Source organism: Leuciscus leuciscus (genome assembly GCF_965113295.1).
Source record: "Leuciscus leuciscus genome assembly, chromosome: 4".
NCBI classification, from domain to species: Eukaryota; Metazoa; Chordata; class Actinopteri; order Cypriniformes; family Leuciscidae; genus Leuciscus; species Leuciscus leuciscus.
In genome coordinates, this window is record NC_138728.1 from 11,395,333 (window position 1) to 11,415,486 (window position 20,154).

The 20,154-nt window shown below is 38.4% G+C and overlaps 1 protein-coding gene across 16 annotated transcripts in view; it reads right to left on the minus strand.

Moving 5' to 3' along the window:
• The window catches only part of grip1 (glutamate receptor interacting protein 1), a 245,683-nt gene that overhangs the window by 103,550 nt on the left and 121,979 nt on the right, over window positions 1-20,154 (minus strand). The window contains exon 1 of one of the 16 annotated variants that reach the window (XM_082168528.1): window positions 670-2,469. The exons of the other annotated variants lie outside the window; for them this stretch is intronic. Coding sequence (XP_082024654.1) covers window positions 670-787 — 118 coding nt within the window. The 5' untranslated portion in view covers window positions 788-2,469. Of the gene's footprint in view, window positions 1-669; window positions 2,470-20,154 lie in introns of those variants that run through there. 16 annotated transcript variants of the gene reach the window in all.

Here is a 20,154-nt window from a genome sequence, read left to right on the forward strand (position 1 = left end):
TCATTCTTTGATCCAAGTGGATTTTGAATGCAACTTTGTATCTTTGAAAAGTTCTATAAAAATATGTGTAAAAAAAACTAAAACAAACATACACATAATCATGGTCAGTTTAATCGAATTGTAGGTTCTGCGGGTTATGTGATTCGTATAAAAAATGATGTCATCTATCAATCCTCATGTCGCTCAAAATCGATGTCTCGTTTCCATATTCATAAAACAAAAATATTATCACGACATGAACAAGTAATTTTAATAAAAGACAAATGAAATAAATACAAAATAAATATAATTTAAATATCTGTTGATTAACCTAATCTCTGTATTAACTTTGAATGAACTAAAAATTTGAAGGCAACAAAGTTACTTTCTTTTTTAAGTTAAACCAACAACCATTTGGTAACGTGAGGGGTTCAGAAGGTAATACCATAGTACTTTGTCACAGAAAGTGATACTGAATGACAAGCATATTTACATGATACTTCTAGGTTCTATTACACTGTTATTTGTTCAAAACCTTTTTGCTTCTGTACTTCAAAACCTTTCATATACCTTTCCTTCAATATTACTGACCTTGAAAACCCCACTGTTGCCTAACACTTTCAAAAATGTACTCTGTGCTCTACATCAAATTACAGGCATATCAGTTTTCCTTCCAGCTCCTGTTCTCACCTTGACTGACAACTTCCTCTCCTTCCTCTCCTGCACCTGCCGGTTCCTCCTCAGTGTGACAGGGTCTCCAGGAGAGCGAGAGCGGGACCCCGGCCCAGCCGTGCAGCAGCCGTCGCATGATTCTGTGCTCTGACCTGGAAGAACAATCCCTCAACCTCTGCGCCTCTCTAATCGACCCTCTCCTCTCCTAAAACAAGGGCTAATTGATAGAGCCAACACCATTATGCACACATAAAATCTCTCTTGCCTCCACAAGAGGGCGGCAAACGTAGGTGGAGGGGATTTTCACGTGTGCACTTGAAGGTGGTTGCCATGGAAATAGTGCGGTCGGTCTCAAAAGGGCGGATCTGAGAACAGCAGCGCGTGGCTTACAGGAGTTGACAGGAAGTGGGGCGAGCCGCCGGCAAAATATGGGAGCAGAAGTCCCTCTTTCCAAGTATTCGTGTCGTGTGTGTGTGTGTGTGTGTGTGTGTGTGTGTGTGTGTGTGTGTGTGCTCTGAGGTGAATAATATGGAGGAGCTTTGAACAAGCAACACAACCGCATGCAAAGCACAGGGTAACAATATGCAAAGCAGCTCATGAATATTATGCATATGAATGATTTCTCTTCAGGGTGGCTTTCTATGTCTACACCATATGGATTTAGAGGGAGGATGATGGATAGGATAAGCACACAAGTCTAATGACTTGATCATCTGACATCTGACTCAGCAAACGCACACAGTTCAGTTAATGCACTTCGGTGTGTGTGTGTGTGTGTGTGTGTGTGTGTGTGTGTGTGTGTGTTTCATTGACTTTTCCCCATCACAGTCGACGGCTGCAAATGAAAACCCCTTATTTAAAGGTCAATTGACCCAGAATGCTTCCTGTATAAGACCAGAACACAATGAACCACTGCAGTGAAGGGACACTGTCAAACAGAGAGAAAGAGAGAGAGAGAGGGAGAGGGAGAGGGGGGGGGGGGAGGTGGAGTGAAAGTGAGGGTCAGGTCAGGCACAATTAAGCAGGCCAATGTTAACTGATCAATCGAGCTCTTAATGATGTTGAGTTCGCTGCGACAAATGAATATGCCACTGACATTTTGATAGTGGTTTGCAAATTAATGTAGAGCTTACGATGGCCAGCAGAGGGAGCCATTTTACTTGCTTAGTTCTAGTGTGTCCTCTGCCAAACTCTGAAAACTCACTTTAGAACAAATAAAAAAAGATTATATACTATATAAAAAGTATATACTTTTGAACCGTTCGGTTTCCGGTTAGGGGTCAGTAAGATAAAAAATGTATACTTTTATTCAGGAGGAAGAATTCAATTTAATAAAAAGTTACAGTGAAGACATTTATAATGTTACAAAACAACATTCTTTCAAATAAATACTGTTCATTTGAACTTTCTTTTAATTCAGAGAATCCTGAAAAAATATCCACAAAATATTAAGCAGCACAACTGTTCTGTTCACAGAAAACTATTATTTAGAATCATAATGATATTTGAGAATATTGCCGTTTAAACTGCATTTTTAAACAAATAAATGCATATAATATCAATTAAACCTGGCCCGATTTCATTAATATTCAATATAATGAGTCACTCAGCCCAAGTGGGATGGCTGTGGAAACACTTGCTGGCATCAGAGACAGAGCATGGCCATAATAAAGGAATGACAGACAGGGCCCATCAATCTTCGTCAATGTTATTACTGAACTCTCGGCTCGGCTATCAGCATATCTGCATTTAATCAGGATCAAGGCCATCCAGAGGGCAGATGAGTGTGTGTGTGTGTTTGAGTGTGTGAGAGAGAGAGAGAGAGAGAGAGAGAGAGAGAGAGAGAGAGAGAGAGAGAGAGAGAGAGAGAGAGAGAGAGAGAGAGAGAGAGAGAGAGAGAGAGGCTGGAAGTTCAATAGACCTGCACAGCCTTGAACATCTTTGCCGATAAGAGCCTTGACAACATTTGACCTCTGCGGCGACACATCGCGCAGATGCTCTACTGCTGTTTTATCCTGCGCACACCTGCTATCATATGCTAGTGCCCTTTAAGCTCTGTGAGAACTTGAACAAAGGGTTTTCTGCGACACTGTTCACTGGTCTAAGTATGAGTTTCACAATGCATTTGACTGATGTCAAAGTTATCCTAGACCCTATTCACTTTCTAAGTACTCATTCCTGATCTTATCATGCATGATTCCGCAGTGCACACTTCTGCAAAGTAAAACAAAAAAGACATTTCCTTTCAGCTGATGTCTCTTCTGCTAAGATGGTGGAGAAAACAATCTTAACCAATAGCTCAATAGTAATTTAGTTAATGTTTACTGTTTAATGTTTTACAAATTACTGTTGTAAGTACCAGGGTTGTTATTTTTTTTAACTAAAAAAACTACTAAATTGAAAAAGATTGAAAAAGAGCTGAAAGAAAATGAAAATCGTTAGCTTAGCAACTAACAGAAATAAAATAAGCTGAACTTGAAGTACTAAAATTACATTATTTTATTTGATAGGCCTATAATTCCACCAAATCTTTTTCTAGGCTATTCAGTTAAATATTTTGGCATAGTGTACATGGACTGTGATGTTAGAGGGGAAAAAAGCCCTCAGTGGGCAAATATTTCCCCTTGAAAAAGTTCTGAAAGTAAATTTCTGACACTAGTCAATAGAATAAATAAAATAAAAATCAATTATATGCAAAGGATATATTGCTATGCTTGAGATTAACCTTTAGCCTCCACGTCCAGGTCAAAAAGCCTCCTCAAAAGAAGAGGATTCACGAGGGAAGCAATCAGCAGCAAACTCTCTTTCAGTTCCCACTTTTCATGATCCAATCAATTCCCCATGGATAAAAATCAAGTCCAATCCAACACGTTTTTCCTCCTTTAACAGTTTTTTCACTCAGAAATACATAATTTCTAGGGCAGTAAAACAGTTTGTGAACATATTTCTGTAACTTGTGGAATAGAAGCCTGGCAAGCAGTAAAAAAATTATAAAAAAATCAACATATAAAATGTGTTATCATTGCACTTGACTGCATTCCATAAGATGTTTTTGAACCAGTTCACAAAATGTAACACCCAGAATGTGACAGTCTCTGAGCTCATGGGTTCTTTGGTCAGTCAGACACTATTTCCATAGCCTTAGGGCTGTAGGTAATTGCTAGCTGGCCTCCAGCAACAGTAAAGTAAATCACATCTCCATTGGTTGGTCCTAGCTGACTGACATGAGTCTAAAAGAGGTGGATGACCTCTTTACAGCACAGCAGATGTCTTGGTGGGAAAAATACAATAATTGCAAATGGTGCATTATGGGTGCAGTCAGCATCTCTCTTGCTAGTTATTCCTTAAAGCCATAAAGCTTTGACAGGGGAAACCAAGCGGAGAGCAAGACTGGCATTATGCAGGCCTGCCACCCCCATGGACTGATAAGCACTTCCTGTGCAAGGGGGAAGCGGTTATTTTCAGGGCTGCACGCCTCTTCTTTCCCAACCCCCAGATCTTATTAAGACCCAGCCAGCTCCACATCAAATGATTTCAGACTTCACAGTGCCTCCTGAAAGACGCTCCACGAGGCCTTTCGGAGATTTAGACATCTTTTGTAAAAATTTATTAAATATAAGTAAATAAATATTTTAGAATAAATATAAAAATAGAAAGCCATGAAGGTGCAAATAATAAATCTCATTGACATGTTTTTTTCCAGACAAAAATTAAATAGGTCACATTTAAAAAGTTCAGATTTACATCCACCAAATTGGAATGACGGGACTATTTCTAGCAGTTGGAAGTCCAAAACACTCCCTAAAATCTGTCTTGCACACAAGAAGAAAATTGTCAATTTACTCACCCTCATGACATTCCAAACCTGTATGACATACTTTCTTCTGTGGAACATTAAATATGGTATTTTGGAAGAATGTTTAACCCATTTTTTCATTCAGTAAAAGTCAATGGGGTCCAAAACAACAATGGACCCCATTGACTTCCACTATATGGACAAAAACTGATTTTTTGAATTCTTTTCTTTTCTTATCTTTACCGAAGAAAAAAATCATACAGGTTTGGAATGACTTGCGGGTGAGTAAATGATGTTCCTTTTCAAATGAAACACGCATACACTGATGTCACATCAAACTCACTGACATCAGCATGACCTTGTAACCTTTAACTGCCAGTAAATATTGAGTCTTTTGTAGTTGATGTCATCAGGTCATCATAAAAAAGACAGGTCTCTCATTGATTCAAAAGTGTGACAGACAATGATGTAGTTTAAATATTAAAGAGACTTACCTAAATGGCGCAGAGGCAGCAATGACAGCAAGAGAGGGAGAGAAAAAAAAGAGAAACATTGTATTATTGCAAAAACATCCCAATACGCGAACTTTTATAGTTTCCCATCAGAAATAAAAATCACAATTAGATCTCTTTAATATCTTTAATAAAAAAATTAAAAAAACACTGTAGATGCATTCAGATGCATAATTGTGTATTCAGAATGTGTGACCTCTGATGTTCATTCATATCATCATCCCACCTCAAATAATGGGTAACTTTCTGCTGGAATGACTAACATCTAATAGTTTTCCATCTGAACGCACAGAACACCCTAACCACCACCACACACACAAAGGAAGAAAAAAAAGTGTGACTATTTTCATCTTTCAAAATGTTTTTCTACTCCAACGACTTCAGTGCTCGTGGCTGAAAATGCTAAAGGCAGGAGAGGAGAAAATGGCACATGATTTGACAATCAAATTTGCCTCTTGCTAATCTGAATCCGAGAGCACCAACAAATCAAATCCAGCATGCATGCGGTGAAGAAAATTAGCTCTGGGTCAGTGGGGAAGCACTTCTTGAGCCGCCCATAATGCGGCCCATTTTAATGAGTGCATAACTCATAAAAAAAATACAAAAAAATACAAAAAAACATCTCAGCGTAATCAGGGCCTAATGTGACTGTGAACCGCAGAGGTCAGAGAGTCTCTGCTAAAGATGACTCCATATCGAGACATGACAGCTGATGTCATCTCTCACCCGCTCTGGCGAGAATGACGTTAATGCTTCAATCTAACTGAGGATAAAAATGCCATTTAATAGCAGGGCAACCTTATTTACATGACATGACAGCTAGTCCCTAAACTCCATATTGCAATCAGTTGGACGTTGTCACATCATGATCGCATCTCAATCATGGACAGAAATAACCCTTGCTTTGACATTCTCTAACAGTTTCAGTCAAATAAATAAATAAAATAAAATAAATAAATATAAAATTAAACAAAATATAATATATAAAATAAGAAAAAAAATAAGAAATAAAATAGGCTCTGATTTTATCCACCAGGAATTGATTGGATTATGAAAAGTGGTCTTGATATCATTGATGGCTGCACTGGAGGATGGAAGTTATTATGTCATGATGAATCTTTCAATTCTGATTTCATGTTGACATTAAACTGAATTTTTATTGTTAGATCAGTGCATTGTGATGCATCACTGCATTTTTAAATCTTTAGTCAAAGTACTCCTCTGTGCTGAGAACTCAAAAACCGAAATGTAAGTACAAGGCAAAGCTTTCAAAGAAATAACAGCAGGGGGTGTCATTCAGAAAGAGAGAGAGAGAAGTAACTAAACTACTAAAACACTTTCAGTGTCTCTGCTGTAAGTTAAAGTGCAATGAGACTTAATGCAGGATAGGGTGACCAGTAAATCTAGCGCTCCATTCTTAAATGAAAGCCAACAGGCCCTCAATTTCCTTCGAGCAGTAGTTAGTCGAGGGTAAATGCAGTCCTTGAAAGCGTGCTGGGCTGAGCAGTTTTTCTTGGCGACAATGTTTAGTTTTAGGTGTCTTATCCGGTGTTGTCACGCTGATGGTTGTTTATCACAGAGGGAGATTGTTCTGCCAGTAGAGATGGCTGCGACTCATTGTCCTTTGGACATGGAGGACTGAATTCATTTTCCCCTTCAGTAAACACTGGCTTGTTCTCCAGTCCGAGCGATTAATCCAGCATGGGTAACTTCTACTGTCCAGGGAAATCAAAAGTTACTGTTGGAAAAAACAAACAAAAAAACAGCACTTGCCTTACTTATCAGTTGACAGGCCATTCAAAAATCCTCTACTGTGGCCTCACGGGATAGTAAAAAATAGTAGGTCAAACAGGAACTTGACTTTGAAGTTGATTTATGAATACGATTAATTCAGACATACTATTTTCACATACAGGTTTTTTTTGTTGTTTTTTTGGCCTAGTATTTAGTAGGGAAGTATGCGATTTCAAATGCAGCCTCAATGTACTATAAGAACCTTTAGACACTCAACGCAAAGTCGCAATTCCCCTGGAGACACAAGCATAACTTTAGGTAAAGCGGGTGACAACTATGATACAAATCTACAAACAACTGCTTGTGTGTGACACATTAGTTTGCGCTTGTGTGTGTGAGTGTGTCTGTAGGAGGGAGCGATGAAGAGAACACCGTCGAGCCCTCTGGCTTTGTGATGTGGCCGCGCATCTCAATGAAGAGCAGAGAGAAAAGCTCTCCAGTGCCTCTGCCAACTACAGTGAGGGAGAGAGGGAATGTGAACGTGCTAGCCACTTGCTATTGAACCCGACCGTCCTCGGGGGAGATGCCGGGGGCCTAGACGTTAATTAAATCTGATCCTCTGCTTGCATTTGAGCCACGGGAGCCACGGCTGCAATCGTGTGCATCTATTTTACAGCACCGACAGCCAGTTTCAGAGGAAATGGGTGATTGAACTCAAGACACGTCCTAGTGCAAATATTGTAGGACCATATGCTGATTTGGAACAATGGGGGATCTTGCACCCAGAATGAAATGTGTTGAACTCTTTAGTTAGAGGGGAGTGGAGGCTTATTTTGCAGAAGAAGCAACTATTTGGACAGGGAGAGACCATCTGACTCACATGTAATTCAGCCAATCACAGATCAACATGATCAGAAATTGTGCTCGTCCAAAAGTACATGCATTTCACTGACATAACTTGGAAAACTAGGCGAAACATGTAATATTTTGCATAATATTCTGCTTGTGGATATCTACGTAGTTCACCTGAAGCAAAACTCTGAGGCTCAGTTTCACAGACAAGGCTTAGATTGAGCCAGGATTAGGCCTTAGTTCAATTAGGACTGGTAAGTAGCTTTTATAAACATGCCTTAAAAAAAAACAAAAAAACATTACTGGTGCTCTTGAGACAAAACAACGCCACTGACATTGCAAGTTGCTTTCAGTTAAAACAGCTCAAACATGCGTTTTAATCCGGGACTAGGCTTAAGCCTTGTCTGTGAAACTGGGGGTAAATCTTTCATTTAACATTTATCCTCCTCTATCAACACAGTATCTTGTAAATCTTGACTTTGTTTCCAGGTGGACTGTTTGAAAACAGAAAAAAAATAACTAATGTAAAATCAGCCAATCACATCAAATATTACCAGATTGAGAAAGTCCAAAAGGTAAGGGGATAATAGACAACTGCCAATGAAATTTATCTCGTTTTTATTAACAGCCAATCACTTGGTGGTGACAAACACCATACATACGGTATTGCCAATATGTTTAAGTATTAGATTTATGCTTAAGTTTGAAATTATTAGCTGGATTATTACATGTAAATGACAATATGTATCCAGTCCAAGTCTGTACAGCATCTACAGTACACACATCCTTTAGGCTTTTTATTTGAAAATATAGCACAAAATGAAATGCATTGCATGCTGGGAACAGCACATAACCTCCTCTTCACAACGGAATCAAGGCCAACATCTAGGGGCCAGTGGGGTCTCTCTATTCCCAGTGGCAAACTCTTACATAATAAATGACCACTGAATGATCTCAGCATACACTTGATTTCTGCACAAATTTCTTATCAATTTTCTGTCAAAATGTAACACCGAAAAGCAAGTCACACTGCAATGGCCCAGACATAAGAAAAATACAATATTTTGAGTTTAGATTTTGAATAATGGAAGTAAAATCTTTCCGAATACAATGCATCAAACATATGGATCAAAACATTCAATGGACAGTTCACTCAACATTGCATCAAATTTGTATTAGTTGTATAAAAATGCTTCTCTACAATCACAGTGTGAATCTTGTGGTCAGAAACTTGAACCAGTCTCTGGAAAATGTCTATATTCCACACAAAACCATGAATAGTTATACATGCATAATTTGCAAACCTAAAAAAAACCCATAGAAAGCAAGGGGTCTGACATATTTATCATGTCATGTACTGTAGAACTTAAGGCTGTGCTAAAACAAGGCTTTGACCTATATGTAGACAGTTGCTGTGGGTCAATGGTGTAAACCTGGTTCAGGAGAGACCACACAGCATGACAGACAATGTGTGATGCATGTTGCCATTTGTTGCCGACTTAAAAGCAAGCTTAGGTCAATGTAGCCCTGGAGACCATACACAACCTTCTTTCAAAGGTACCAGTTTAATATTGTCTAACTGCTACAGTACCAGTGTGACAGGGACAGGAGTTGAAAATTAGCATTTGCTATAAACTTTTTTTTGCAGCACTTCAGTGACAAGCTTGCTTTGACACTATGTTTGTTTGCATTGTCCCTGTCAAATAAATAAAAATAAAATATGTGTCCTGTCAGATTAGGAAATAAATAGAAAATATTAAGGTCACTACATCATAAATGCAACTGAATTACGAGTCTAATTCTGATAAGCAACTTACTTGCACAAAGAAATGCAATCAAACCCAGACCAGCAGATAACATATCAAACAAAAACTATGCAGTTGTTGCACTATCCTCCAGATATCATACTGTGCAACAAACTGCAATAAACCAAGGTATATTCAAATCATATTTAAACACTGTGCTTACAGGAAGCCAAACAACATTACAGCTGAAAAACAATCAGCAAACAAGATATCTAGGGGCTTCGAAGTATCAAGTGTTGTGGTCTGGCACTTCTGAAAGCATATGTTACAAAGTCCACAATTCCAGCTGACACTGAAGGCCAGAGATCTGGCTGAGGGTCTAACATTATCATGTCACCGACTCATCAGGGCTTCCTACGGGTTTCCAGAGTCTGTAATCTAAAACGTACTCAAAGATTGAGCAGATGTGGAAACATGGCAGCTCCATTATCAAACACCCGCTGGGAGAATGAGAGGGGAAGCCAAAGAGGGGATGGTGGTGACCAAAGACATGAGAAGTGAGTAGGAACACAAAGATGATAATGAGAGATGAGCAACACCTGGTGTTAAATGCTACAAACGCTTTATCATTATCCTCTGAAAAACAAGGGCTAGTTAGAAAGATTAGCACTTCAAGATTTTTTATTTACACAACCTGTTGGAAGCGTACAGCTTGGAGGGTTTTGAGAGTTAACTGATGTGATAAATACATTAAGAAGAGAAGTCAGCGATTTTATTTTATTCCGAATGAAGCATGGCTACATCACACATCAAGTGCCAACTGCAGTTCTCATTAGAGAGATAAGCTTCCTTATTGCCTTATTTTTTTCATTTAAGTATAGCAAGTGCAAAAGACTGCAACAATGTGATTAATTGTCTAGTATTTACAGATGTTTAACTAGTTTTGGGCTCAGACCTGTTCAGAAAGTTACGGCAGAATGCTAACGCAAGCATTGTTTTTACTATGGCTCATTCTCATGGTTAGGGATATGAACAAACTTGTGTGTGTAACTTGTCCTGCACTCCTCCTCCCCTCTTCTCACCCTGTCTTTTCTGGGTCCTTGTTAAAAAACCCACACGCTTCCTCTATTTACAGACTTGAAAATTACACATTGCACAGTGAAAAAAGACAGCTGTCCTCTAAACTTTGCTAACATAGAGTTGCACACAAAGACGCATACAAAATCACATGCCTTGATGAAAATAGTGCACACTGTTGTGACAGACAGCTGAAAGCACTCTTATTAACATTTCACGACTGGCAGCTACGCAAAAAGGACATTACGTTCATCTTTAAAATCACTACATCACAAGAGTAACAAAAGAAAAGTGTCACAAGAACCGTTGACATAAGATAACGTTTCCCATGGGGCCTGTAAATGCTGAAATGGACAGCAACCCTGGGGGTCAGAAATGTGCACTAGATAGCAAATTTTGTATGCCTTATGTTCAAACATACATTCACATCATACAACCAAGGCAAAAAAAAATTGTCAAAACAATTGAGTTTTCAGTTAGCAAGCTAACTGACTGGCCTGCTAAGTTGACATTGCATCATGCATTCCTTGCCATTAGCATGCTAATCAACTTCTATTCTGGGGTATGTTTCCCAAAAGTTCTGTTGTTACCAACATAGTTCAACGATTCAGTGTTTCCTAAAACCATAGTTTCGAGAAACATTCGCAAACATTGCAATATGCCTATAGCCTGTGGTTATAGGCATATTGTTTATTGTTAGTATGACATTGACTTGGATCATGCTCTTGAGCAAAACAAGCAAGCTTCTTCTAGTTTGACAAAATAATGAAAGTGTCGTTTTTGAAGAGTTCACATATGCAAATATCCCAGAGCATGAGGTAAGAAAGAACACGCAATTGAAATCAAACATCTGAAAATAAACCAATACAACAGAGAACAAAACAGCAAAGTAGTCCTCAGATGCCATGTTTGTTATTTACAACAATAGCCTGTCATTAATTCGATCTCAAACCGATTTAGTAGCAGTTTTATTACTCCACCAACTGTGTGATGTAGTTTAAGACAGTTCTATACTGTTGAATCAACATGGTTTGATCAAAGGATGTGCGATGAAGTTACTGCAGTACGGTTTCGGAAAACCGTTTTGACTAGCTAGTTAATTTCTCCACATCATATTAGTTACAGTAAGTAGTGAGTTACGTCGCTTTATGGGAAATACACCCCAGGTCTCTCCACATTTTGAATTGTGGTTAAACTTTGGCAAATGATGGAAAATAGCTGGCTAATGCGGAGATTATTAGTTGTCCACCCTGCAAGCACTCAACTACAATAATAATATAATAATTTGTTACATTTATATAGCGCTTTACTCAAAGTGCTTTACTTATGGAAAGGGGGAGGGGGGGGTGTCTCCTTAACCACCACCAATGTGCAGCATCCACCCGGATGATACAAAAGGCAGCCATATTGCGTCAGAACTCCAACCACGCACCAGTTTATTGGTGTAGAGGAGACAGAGTGATGAAGCCAATCAGTAAATGGGGCTGCTTAGGAGGCCATGATGATAGACAGAGGCCAGTGGGCAAATCTGGCCAGGATGCCGGGGTTACACCCCTATACTCTTTTTTTCGAAGGACATCCTGGGATTTTTTATGACCACAGAAAGTCAGGACCTCTGTTTAACGTCTCATCCGAAGAACGGTGCTCTTTGACAGTATAGTGTCCCCATCACAATACTGGGGCGTTAGGACCCACACAGAACACAGGGTGAGCGCCCCCTGCTGGCCTCACTAACACCTCTTCCAGCAGCAACCTAGTTTTCCCAGGAGGTCTCCCATCCAGGTACTGACCAGGCTCAGCCCTGCTTAGCTTCAGTGGGCAATCATCTTGGGCTACTGCAGTCCAGGTGTGGAGGCCATACTAAAGCCCACGCACAACTTGATTTACTTATAACCTTCTTGCAAGCAAAGTCAAGAGATATTTTTCTCAGAGTTACAGTCTGCAACATTTATCGTTTCGCTGATCTAAAAAAAAAAGGCAGTGAGTAGGCTCAAACTGTGTCCACATGTTCACAGCAGAAAGTGAATTAGTTCTCTTTTCAGCAGCTGAACCTGTGGCAAGTGGAGAACCCGTGTACCGCTTCAGCCACACACAGAGATGCAGCAAGCCACTTAACAGCCTCTGTTGTTTAGAGCAGCAAGAATTCTCCCTAGCGCCTGAGGGGGTGGTCACAACCCGAAACTTTTTTTGTTTCATTCCCTCGCAGTGGACAGACCCCGTAATGGTCTCCGACAGGCAGTTAAAGGGCATGTGTGACAATGACTCAGGGCTCTTATCAATAGCCGCCCTCACATCCTTGAGTCTGTGTATAACCTAGCATAATTATAGACGTGGGCCTGCTGCTATCAAGAGCTGTGCAGACAGAGATAATAGGCGAGAAGAGTTGTTTACCGTGCAAATAGTAAGAGCTAGAGAGAATGAGTGAGGGAAAAGACAGAAAACTGCCACAGAGAAGCACAGCAGTTCTAATGAGGTGAGCTTGGCAGCTAAACGAGGCAGAAGTTTAGGCACTGCAGGCTTATCCAGAGACACGATTTGAGTGAATCCATGCTAATAGCAATTTTATTTATTTTGATATCAATTGATTTGGAGAACATTCCAGTTACAATGTCACAGCTAAGTTCATACATAATTGCCTACAAAATACTTCAAAAAGCTCAAGCAGCTGAGAGGATCCCCCACCGACTCGGCGACATCTGCAGGACGGGAGGTCCATTACAAACAAGGTTTAATGAAATTGTCATGCATACTGTGAAAAAAGCATAGATTAAAATAATGAAAAGGTAATTTAAAAAAATACTGAATTGTTCAAACAAATATTGTGATTCAAATATATTTACATTAAATATAGATATTAAACAATTAAGACAGAACAATATATAGAACGATATATGTATATAATATAGATAGATAGAATATAAGGACTTAAGTCACATCCAACAGACCAATGTAAAACATAGACTGAACACAGAGGACTGAGTAGGAATTTAAAGACGGCCAAAAATTGACTAAAACTGAATGCAGACAGAGGGAAAAGAGGACAAGGAGGAAGGAGTCTGAGGCGAGCGGGCCTTGATGTTTCTGCACAGAGAAAATGGCTGGAGGTGAAGAGCGTTTTTGTGGAGCGAGTGACGGGTTGCTCTTTGACAGCTCCGCACCAGCCCTGGTGAAAAACGAGAATGGCAAGAACAGCGGTGGCAGATACGTGATAAAAATATCAAGGTACATTAGGATTCAGACTGAAGAGTAGAAGGCAGGCGCTCAAGAAGACATTGCTTCATATTGAATTACACTGTATTCTTAATGAAAATATATCAATAGATGATATTTTTAAGATTCATCATATTACTCAATATGGTCAAAATAAACATTTTTCTTTTTTTGTCTTTTTAGTTTGCACACAAACCGATTAGGCAGCTAAATTACCATCATGCATTCCCTGCTGTTATCATGTTAAACAATTAGCCTAAATAAATAAGACAATAAAAGATTGATGTTCAACAGTCAAAATGTTATTATTATTTTAGGTAGCACAATATAATATTCAATCTAATATCTATACAAACTATATAAAACATTTATTTTATGCATTATCCTCGTTTAGTCATTTAATAATGACTAGTTTGTGAAAAACATAATTTTGCTTATTCTGATTTAATTATCATTATTAACTCAGCTTTTAACACATCATTTTAATTAAGAGACATTATAGGTTATTGATTACTCTTTAAAATCCATTAGTCAGACCACAGGAATACTAAAAAGTACAAGTGAAGAAAAGTTGATTTAGAATGTTGAAAAACGTAAGAATTTTAAAATGTTGTTAAGCGATAAATAAAAAAAAACCCATCAATGTAACCTCTATATTCATGTGATGAACTACATCAGGATAATGTGACTGACACTTCTGATCAGTCATTTGATTTCACACAGCTATACCCTTGGGGATTGAATCTCACATGACACCGGGAAGGTTTGAGGGAGGGGAAATGGCAGCCTTAATCAAACGGCACTAAAATAAGAAAACCTTTAACAGTTTTTAATTAGAAACATCCGTTTTTGCCTTGATAGAGTTTCTGGTTCACTCACATCTTCCTCTCCAGCTAACCAGAATGAGGTTATCAGTGAAACTCCAAGGCTGGAGAGAGTTTAAAAGAAGTGATGCCTGATGTTGCTTAGAATCAAGAAAAGAGAAAAAGAGCCAATCAGATGACTAGATAAAGCCATCAAATCAGACCAGGCTGTAGCTATGGCTTGCTTTATACTATTCTTCTGGGGTCAATTTAAGGTTTTGCTCAAAATCAGGCAAATGCACCATGCTCTCAAGTAATGCAATGAAAAATGTAAATCAGGCTTGAGACTTTGCATCCAACAAAGATCTGATTGAAGTTTTCAGAGATGTGTCAGACTGGATTCTCTTCTCCATCTTTCAGTCAGTCTCTGCTGGAATCCACACTAAAGGCATCAACCACCAAAGGCAATTAACAAACTAATCTGCAAACAAACTAGAGGTGAAAGCTCTAAAACTAGCCTTATCAGGTTTTTGTTAAATAAAAGTTATAAAAGTGCCTGCACTGTTGCCTGATTTACTGCCCTGGCCTGCATACTTAATTTAAGTCTTCTAAATCCATATGATATATTTATGTAAGAAACATTCATATACACTTAATAAAGCAAACAAGTTTGGTGCTTAAATGATAGAGATGCATTAATATCATTCTGGCAATTCCAATAAGCTAATAGACCTCCTTATTTGTATGCTTTGGCTGATAACTAATAAATAGCCAATATTAAAATTCCATACACAAGGCCCTGAATGAAAAATTAGATTCTAAAAATCATCTAAGCAATGGATGAATGTCTACACAACAAACCCTACAAAACGTATAAGGATGTGTACCGTCTCCTCAAAGTGTTAGAGGAAAACCCTAAAATTCAGCCGAGGGTAAAGACACATTGTAAACATGCAACTTGCAGGTAATGACCATCTTTACAGAGGCCCAAAACCAGAGCATACCTAACAGAGAAGGCAGAAGTAATTGTGACCTCTAAAACTATACATGTGTATATTCAGTCCTAATCACTGAGCACAGGGTAAGGGCCTCTGAAAGCCAGCCAGCAGCTATGCTGTAAAATGACTCATGTAATATGGGGAGAGAGGTAGCAGCCACAGGCGCAAATGGAATCTAATGTAAAAGGTTTAGGCCTCAGGTAAGCAAAGAATTCTTAAAATAGGCTTGGTTCTGTGTTCGGCTTATGAAACAGGAAGTGTAAGGACGGGAAAATGCGACTCTAGATTAATGTCCTGTCTCGAATTTCTCTATTCTGGTGCAGTGCTGCATTACAAGCCACAGGTTTATTGTGAGCAGTGGATGTGTGTGTGTGTGTGTGTGTGTGTGTGTGTGTGTGTGTGTGTGTGTGTGTGTGTGTGTGTGTGTGTGTGTGTGTGTGCGCATGTTAGAGAGAGAGAGAGAGAGAGAGAGAGAGAGAGAGAGAGAGAGAGAGAGAGAGAGAGAGAGAGAGAGAGAGAGAGAGAGAGAGAGAGAGAGAGAGTAGAGTGTGTAAAAAAGAGAGTGTGTAAGTAAAAGTAAGTAAAAAAAAAAAAAAGAAACGCACATGAATGCAAGTGGTTGAGAGAAAGTGTGTGTGTCGGTTTGGGAGAAAGAGTGCGTGACTGGACTCTACAGAACCCAATGATGTCCATGACCCAAGAGCTGTCCATGAAGCTAAATTATCAATGAGTCTCTCAGAATTATATCACAGCCGAGTGCACTGACCTTTAATCCGCCTCTACAGCCAGCGCAATGCTTCGCCATCCCGTCACCTCCATGGAGAGCCTAGTTTTCATTTGTTACACTGCTATCTACCCATCATTCTCTACTAGTATCAATTGTGAGCTAGTATTATTTTCCACACAAAGCATGAGTAATATAAAAACGAACATGAAAAGCGAAACCAGTCAGCTGTCAGACCAGAAATGCTATATATAAATATAATTATAAACAGGCTCTTAAAGTGTCATATTTCTACAGTGCTTTTAAATTGTTTCATCTTTACTGTAATCTTATTGTTCACATTTTTGCTAGAGTATGGCAAACTTTTATCTCCCCTTGTCTAATTAAAATAACTAATAGTGGTGGAAAACTGATGTGGTAAGAATATACTGCACATATTTACACACAAACACCGTGTACTGGAGTAAATAAATTGAAGTACACAGCAGCTTGAATCTCAATGCTTCTCAACAGCCCAAACCAGTCCAGTTGTTTGTACATGGGACTTTATGAGACCTGAGATTGTGTTGTGCTGTATGATGTTAAAATATTAGCCCTGACTGCAGTGGGGGGGGGGGGAATTAAGGGAAGCCTATTAAGATGAAATAACCCGATGTTGTTATTTTTCCTGACTCGATCTGTCGCCTCTTTCCCTCTATCGCTCTCATCGTTTCATGCTCCCCATCTCTTTCAGACCTCATTTCCTTCATGTCAGTCTTTCACAGAGATTATCCTGTCCTTTCATCCACTCTCTGTGCATCTCTTTCTAAGGGAAAGTGTGCGCTGAAATATCTGCGGGTGGTTAACGGGACTTGTTATTAATTTGCTTGAGAAATTGGAGTCATTATTTAATGCATAAATACACAATGCACATCGCTTGATCGGGGACGGAGCACTGCTGTGTTAAAAGAACCAAATCATATATTCTTGGAGCATGTGAACATTCTTCATCTTATGCATTCTGCAGAAGAAAGAAAATCATAGAGGATTGAAACAACATGAGAGTATTCTCTGCACTAGGCTACTTCGTCGCAGAGTGATTGTTTTTCACTGGAAACAATTTCAGCATTCAAGTAGATTCAAGCACTTCCTGAGAACATTTCCCACTGTGTTGCAGAGAAATATCAAGCTATTTTTTGGAGAAAAACAGGGTGGTCAATCATTTCACACCTACTCCAAACAACAAAAAGTCACAAATGGAAATGTAAAAGTTTTCATATTATCAGGCATGTTCCTGTGTTTGTAATGAGCTTTCTGGAACAAAACTCACAAAAGATAAATCGCACAACTGCATACACCCGTTTCAAAAACCTCTTAAAATGTTAGTTCACCCAAAAATGAAAAATCTGTCATCATTTAGGCTGTCCACCAAAATGTTTTTAGCCAGCTGAAAAGGCCAGGCACTTTTCTAAATGATTTTGTTCCGTTGTTGTTGTCGTCATCTGTCGTCATTGGATGTGACGGTTGGTCGGTGTGGTATTTGACCCGCCCCTTCGCCACTGTGATTGGATGGCTGAGTAAACAGTGACAGTGATGAGCGCTGAGTTTTACCAAAAGTTTGCATTTTTCAACTCTTGGCGACAAGTAAAAAAAACAGCAAGTGTGCAATGATTAGCTTGAAATAGACGCTCTGTGCCTCGTCATGCTGCTGCCGTTTTGAAATATGTGGTGCTACAAACAATATGCTGGCCTAAGGAAAACACGCTTTGGTTGACACACAGCTTTACTCACCCCTTATGTTGTTCCAAACCTGTATGACTTTGTTCTGTGGAACACAAAAGATGATATTTTGAAGAAAAAAAAAAAAAAGTTTGTTTGGACCCTACTAACTTTGTGTGGGTAACATCACTGGAAACATTATTCATAATATCTTTTGTATTCTGCAGAATAGAAATGCAGGTGTTGGGGTGAGTAAATAATGACCATTTTTATGTGAACTGTACCTTTCATACTTCCCACCCTGTAAAGCCCCAAGCTCTCTGTGGTTGCTCAGTATGAGGCGCTTCCCTCACAAAGGCTGCATAGAGGGCTGCTGACTCACATCTTTTGTGTGGGTTGATTGAAGAGAGCCAGGTATGTAGGAAACACTACAAATTGGTTTTGGTTTAGAAAGGCCCTGATGCTTTTTCCCCTATCTTAAGCCCTCTATTTGGGCTGGCTGAGAAGTCATCATTTGGGAATATCATGAAAACCCACAAATGCATTTTATGAGCACTCCAACTTTATCACACAAAAACATACACTGCATTAATAAAACATTTCCGAAGGAGACACATTTAAAAAAGAGATACTTAAAATGCATAACATCAACAAACCATTTACAAATCCTTAATTTCCTGTCTCCTTTTTACAAGACCTATATATTGAACTATTGAAGTTTGGGTGAAATCACAAAGGTGTTTAGCACAGGTTTTCTGAATAATGCACGCCTGAACAAATCCCATTTAATACCCGAGTGCATACGGGGGTTTCAAGCATGGCCAAATTCATAGCAATTATCTATTTTTCCTGCCATTGCCTCTCCATCCAATTGAATTAGTAAAATAATGAGGTGGAATTGAAAAAAGCTTAATGACTGTCAGCACTCTGCATTTCCTACTCCCATTTTATTTATTTATTTATTTGCCAACTTTGATGTTCCAAAATTAATTCCTTTCAGTACACATGAATGGCATTAAGGTTTGGTGAAATTTCTCATCGAAAAAAATAAAGCATATTAAAATAATATTTTGCTTCTGTTTGTATATAAATAAAAAGTACATCAATATTTAAATTATAAAAATAATAATAGTAATAAAGTTTATAATTTTTATAATTAGAAACGTTTATAATAGTACTTAAAAAAATATTTTACTAAAATGATGATGGCCATAACGATGAGACCAACAAATGGCTTAAAATCAAATCAAATCAAAATTTATTTATAGAGCACCTTAAAAGCCACAGAGTGAACCAAAGTGCTCAAATTAAATCCTTACAATTTCATAAGGATAAAATAAAATACAAATACAAAAATTTAATCATTAGAAAAAGAGATAACATTTTTTTTTTTTTACAAAACCCCCAGAAGCATCTAATCCAGACCTAATGGTCCTTACTAGCAAATTACTCAAACAAATACATCTTATGATAGGTTTAAAACATGTTTGCAGAGGTAGAGGATATAAAAGTATACAAAACACACCTTATACTTTATCCTAAAATTAACAGGGGATATATGATCCCTCTTTTATTGTGTTCATCAGCAACCTTGCTGCCGCATTTTGTAGCATCTGCATCTGAAGATGTGACGGTGAAGACTGACTTACACACAGGTACAAAACATTGCAGTAATCAAGGCATGAAGCATGAAGCATGAATTACTTTCTGCAGATCACTGAAAGATAAGACAGATTTAAGCTAAGCGATATTTCTCAGTTGAAAGATACTATTCTTCACAACTGAATTTAACTGAACTGAATTTTAACTCTATCAAAAATAAAACCCAGATTCTAAACATAAGTATGCAATAACTTAGACATTTCTATATTATTTACATAGCTACTAGGGCCAATTTTTTTTAAATAATTTGTCTTTTTCTCATTTAACTGGAGAAAGTTATTATTCATCCAAAATTTTACGTCTTTTAGACATTCAAAAAGGGATTTAACGGATATATCAATTCCAGACATGAGAGGCAATTATTGGTGTCATCCACATAAAAACGATATAAAATCCTATATATTTAAAAAAAATAGAACCAAGAGGAAGCATAATGAAAATAACACTGGTCCCAAATTAGAACCTTGAGGGATCCCACAGGTATCAGAAACAGACAAGGTTCTATTTTGAAGATTTTGAAGAAACAAACCAACTTAGGGCAGTTCCTCGGATTCCCAAATGCTGCCTCAGACATTGAGTAAGGATGGTCATGGTCAATCGTATCAAATGCTGCGCTAAAATCCAGCAGAACTAAGGCAAAAAAAAAAAAAAAAAAACTAAGATGGATACTTCAAAGTCATCTGCATTACTGT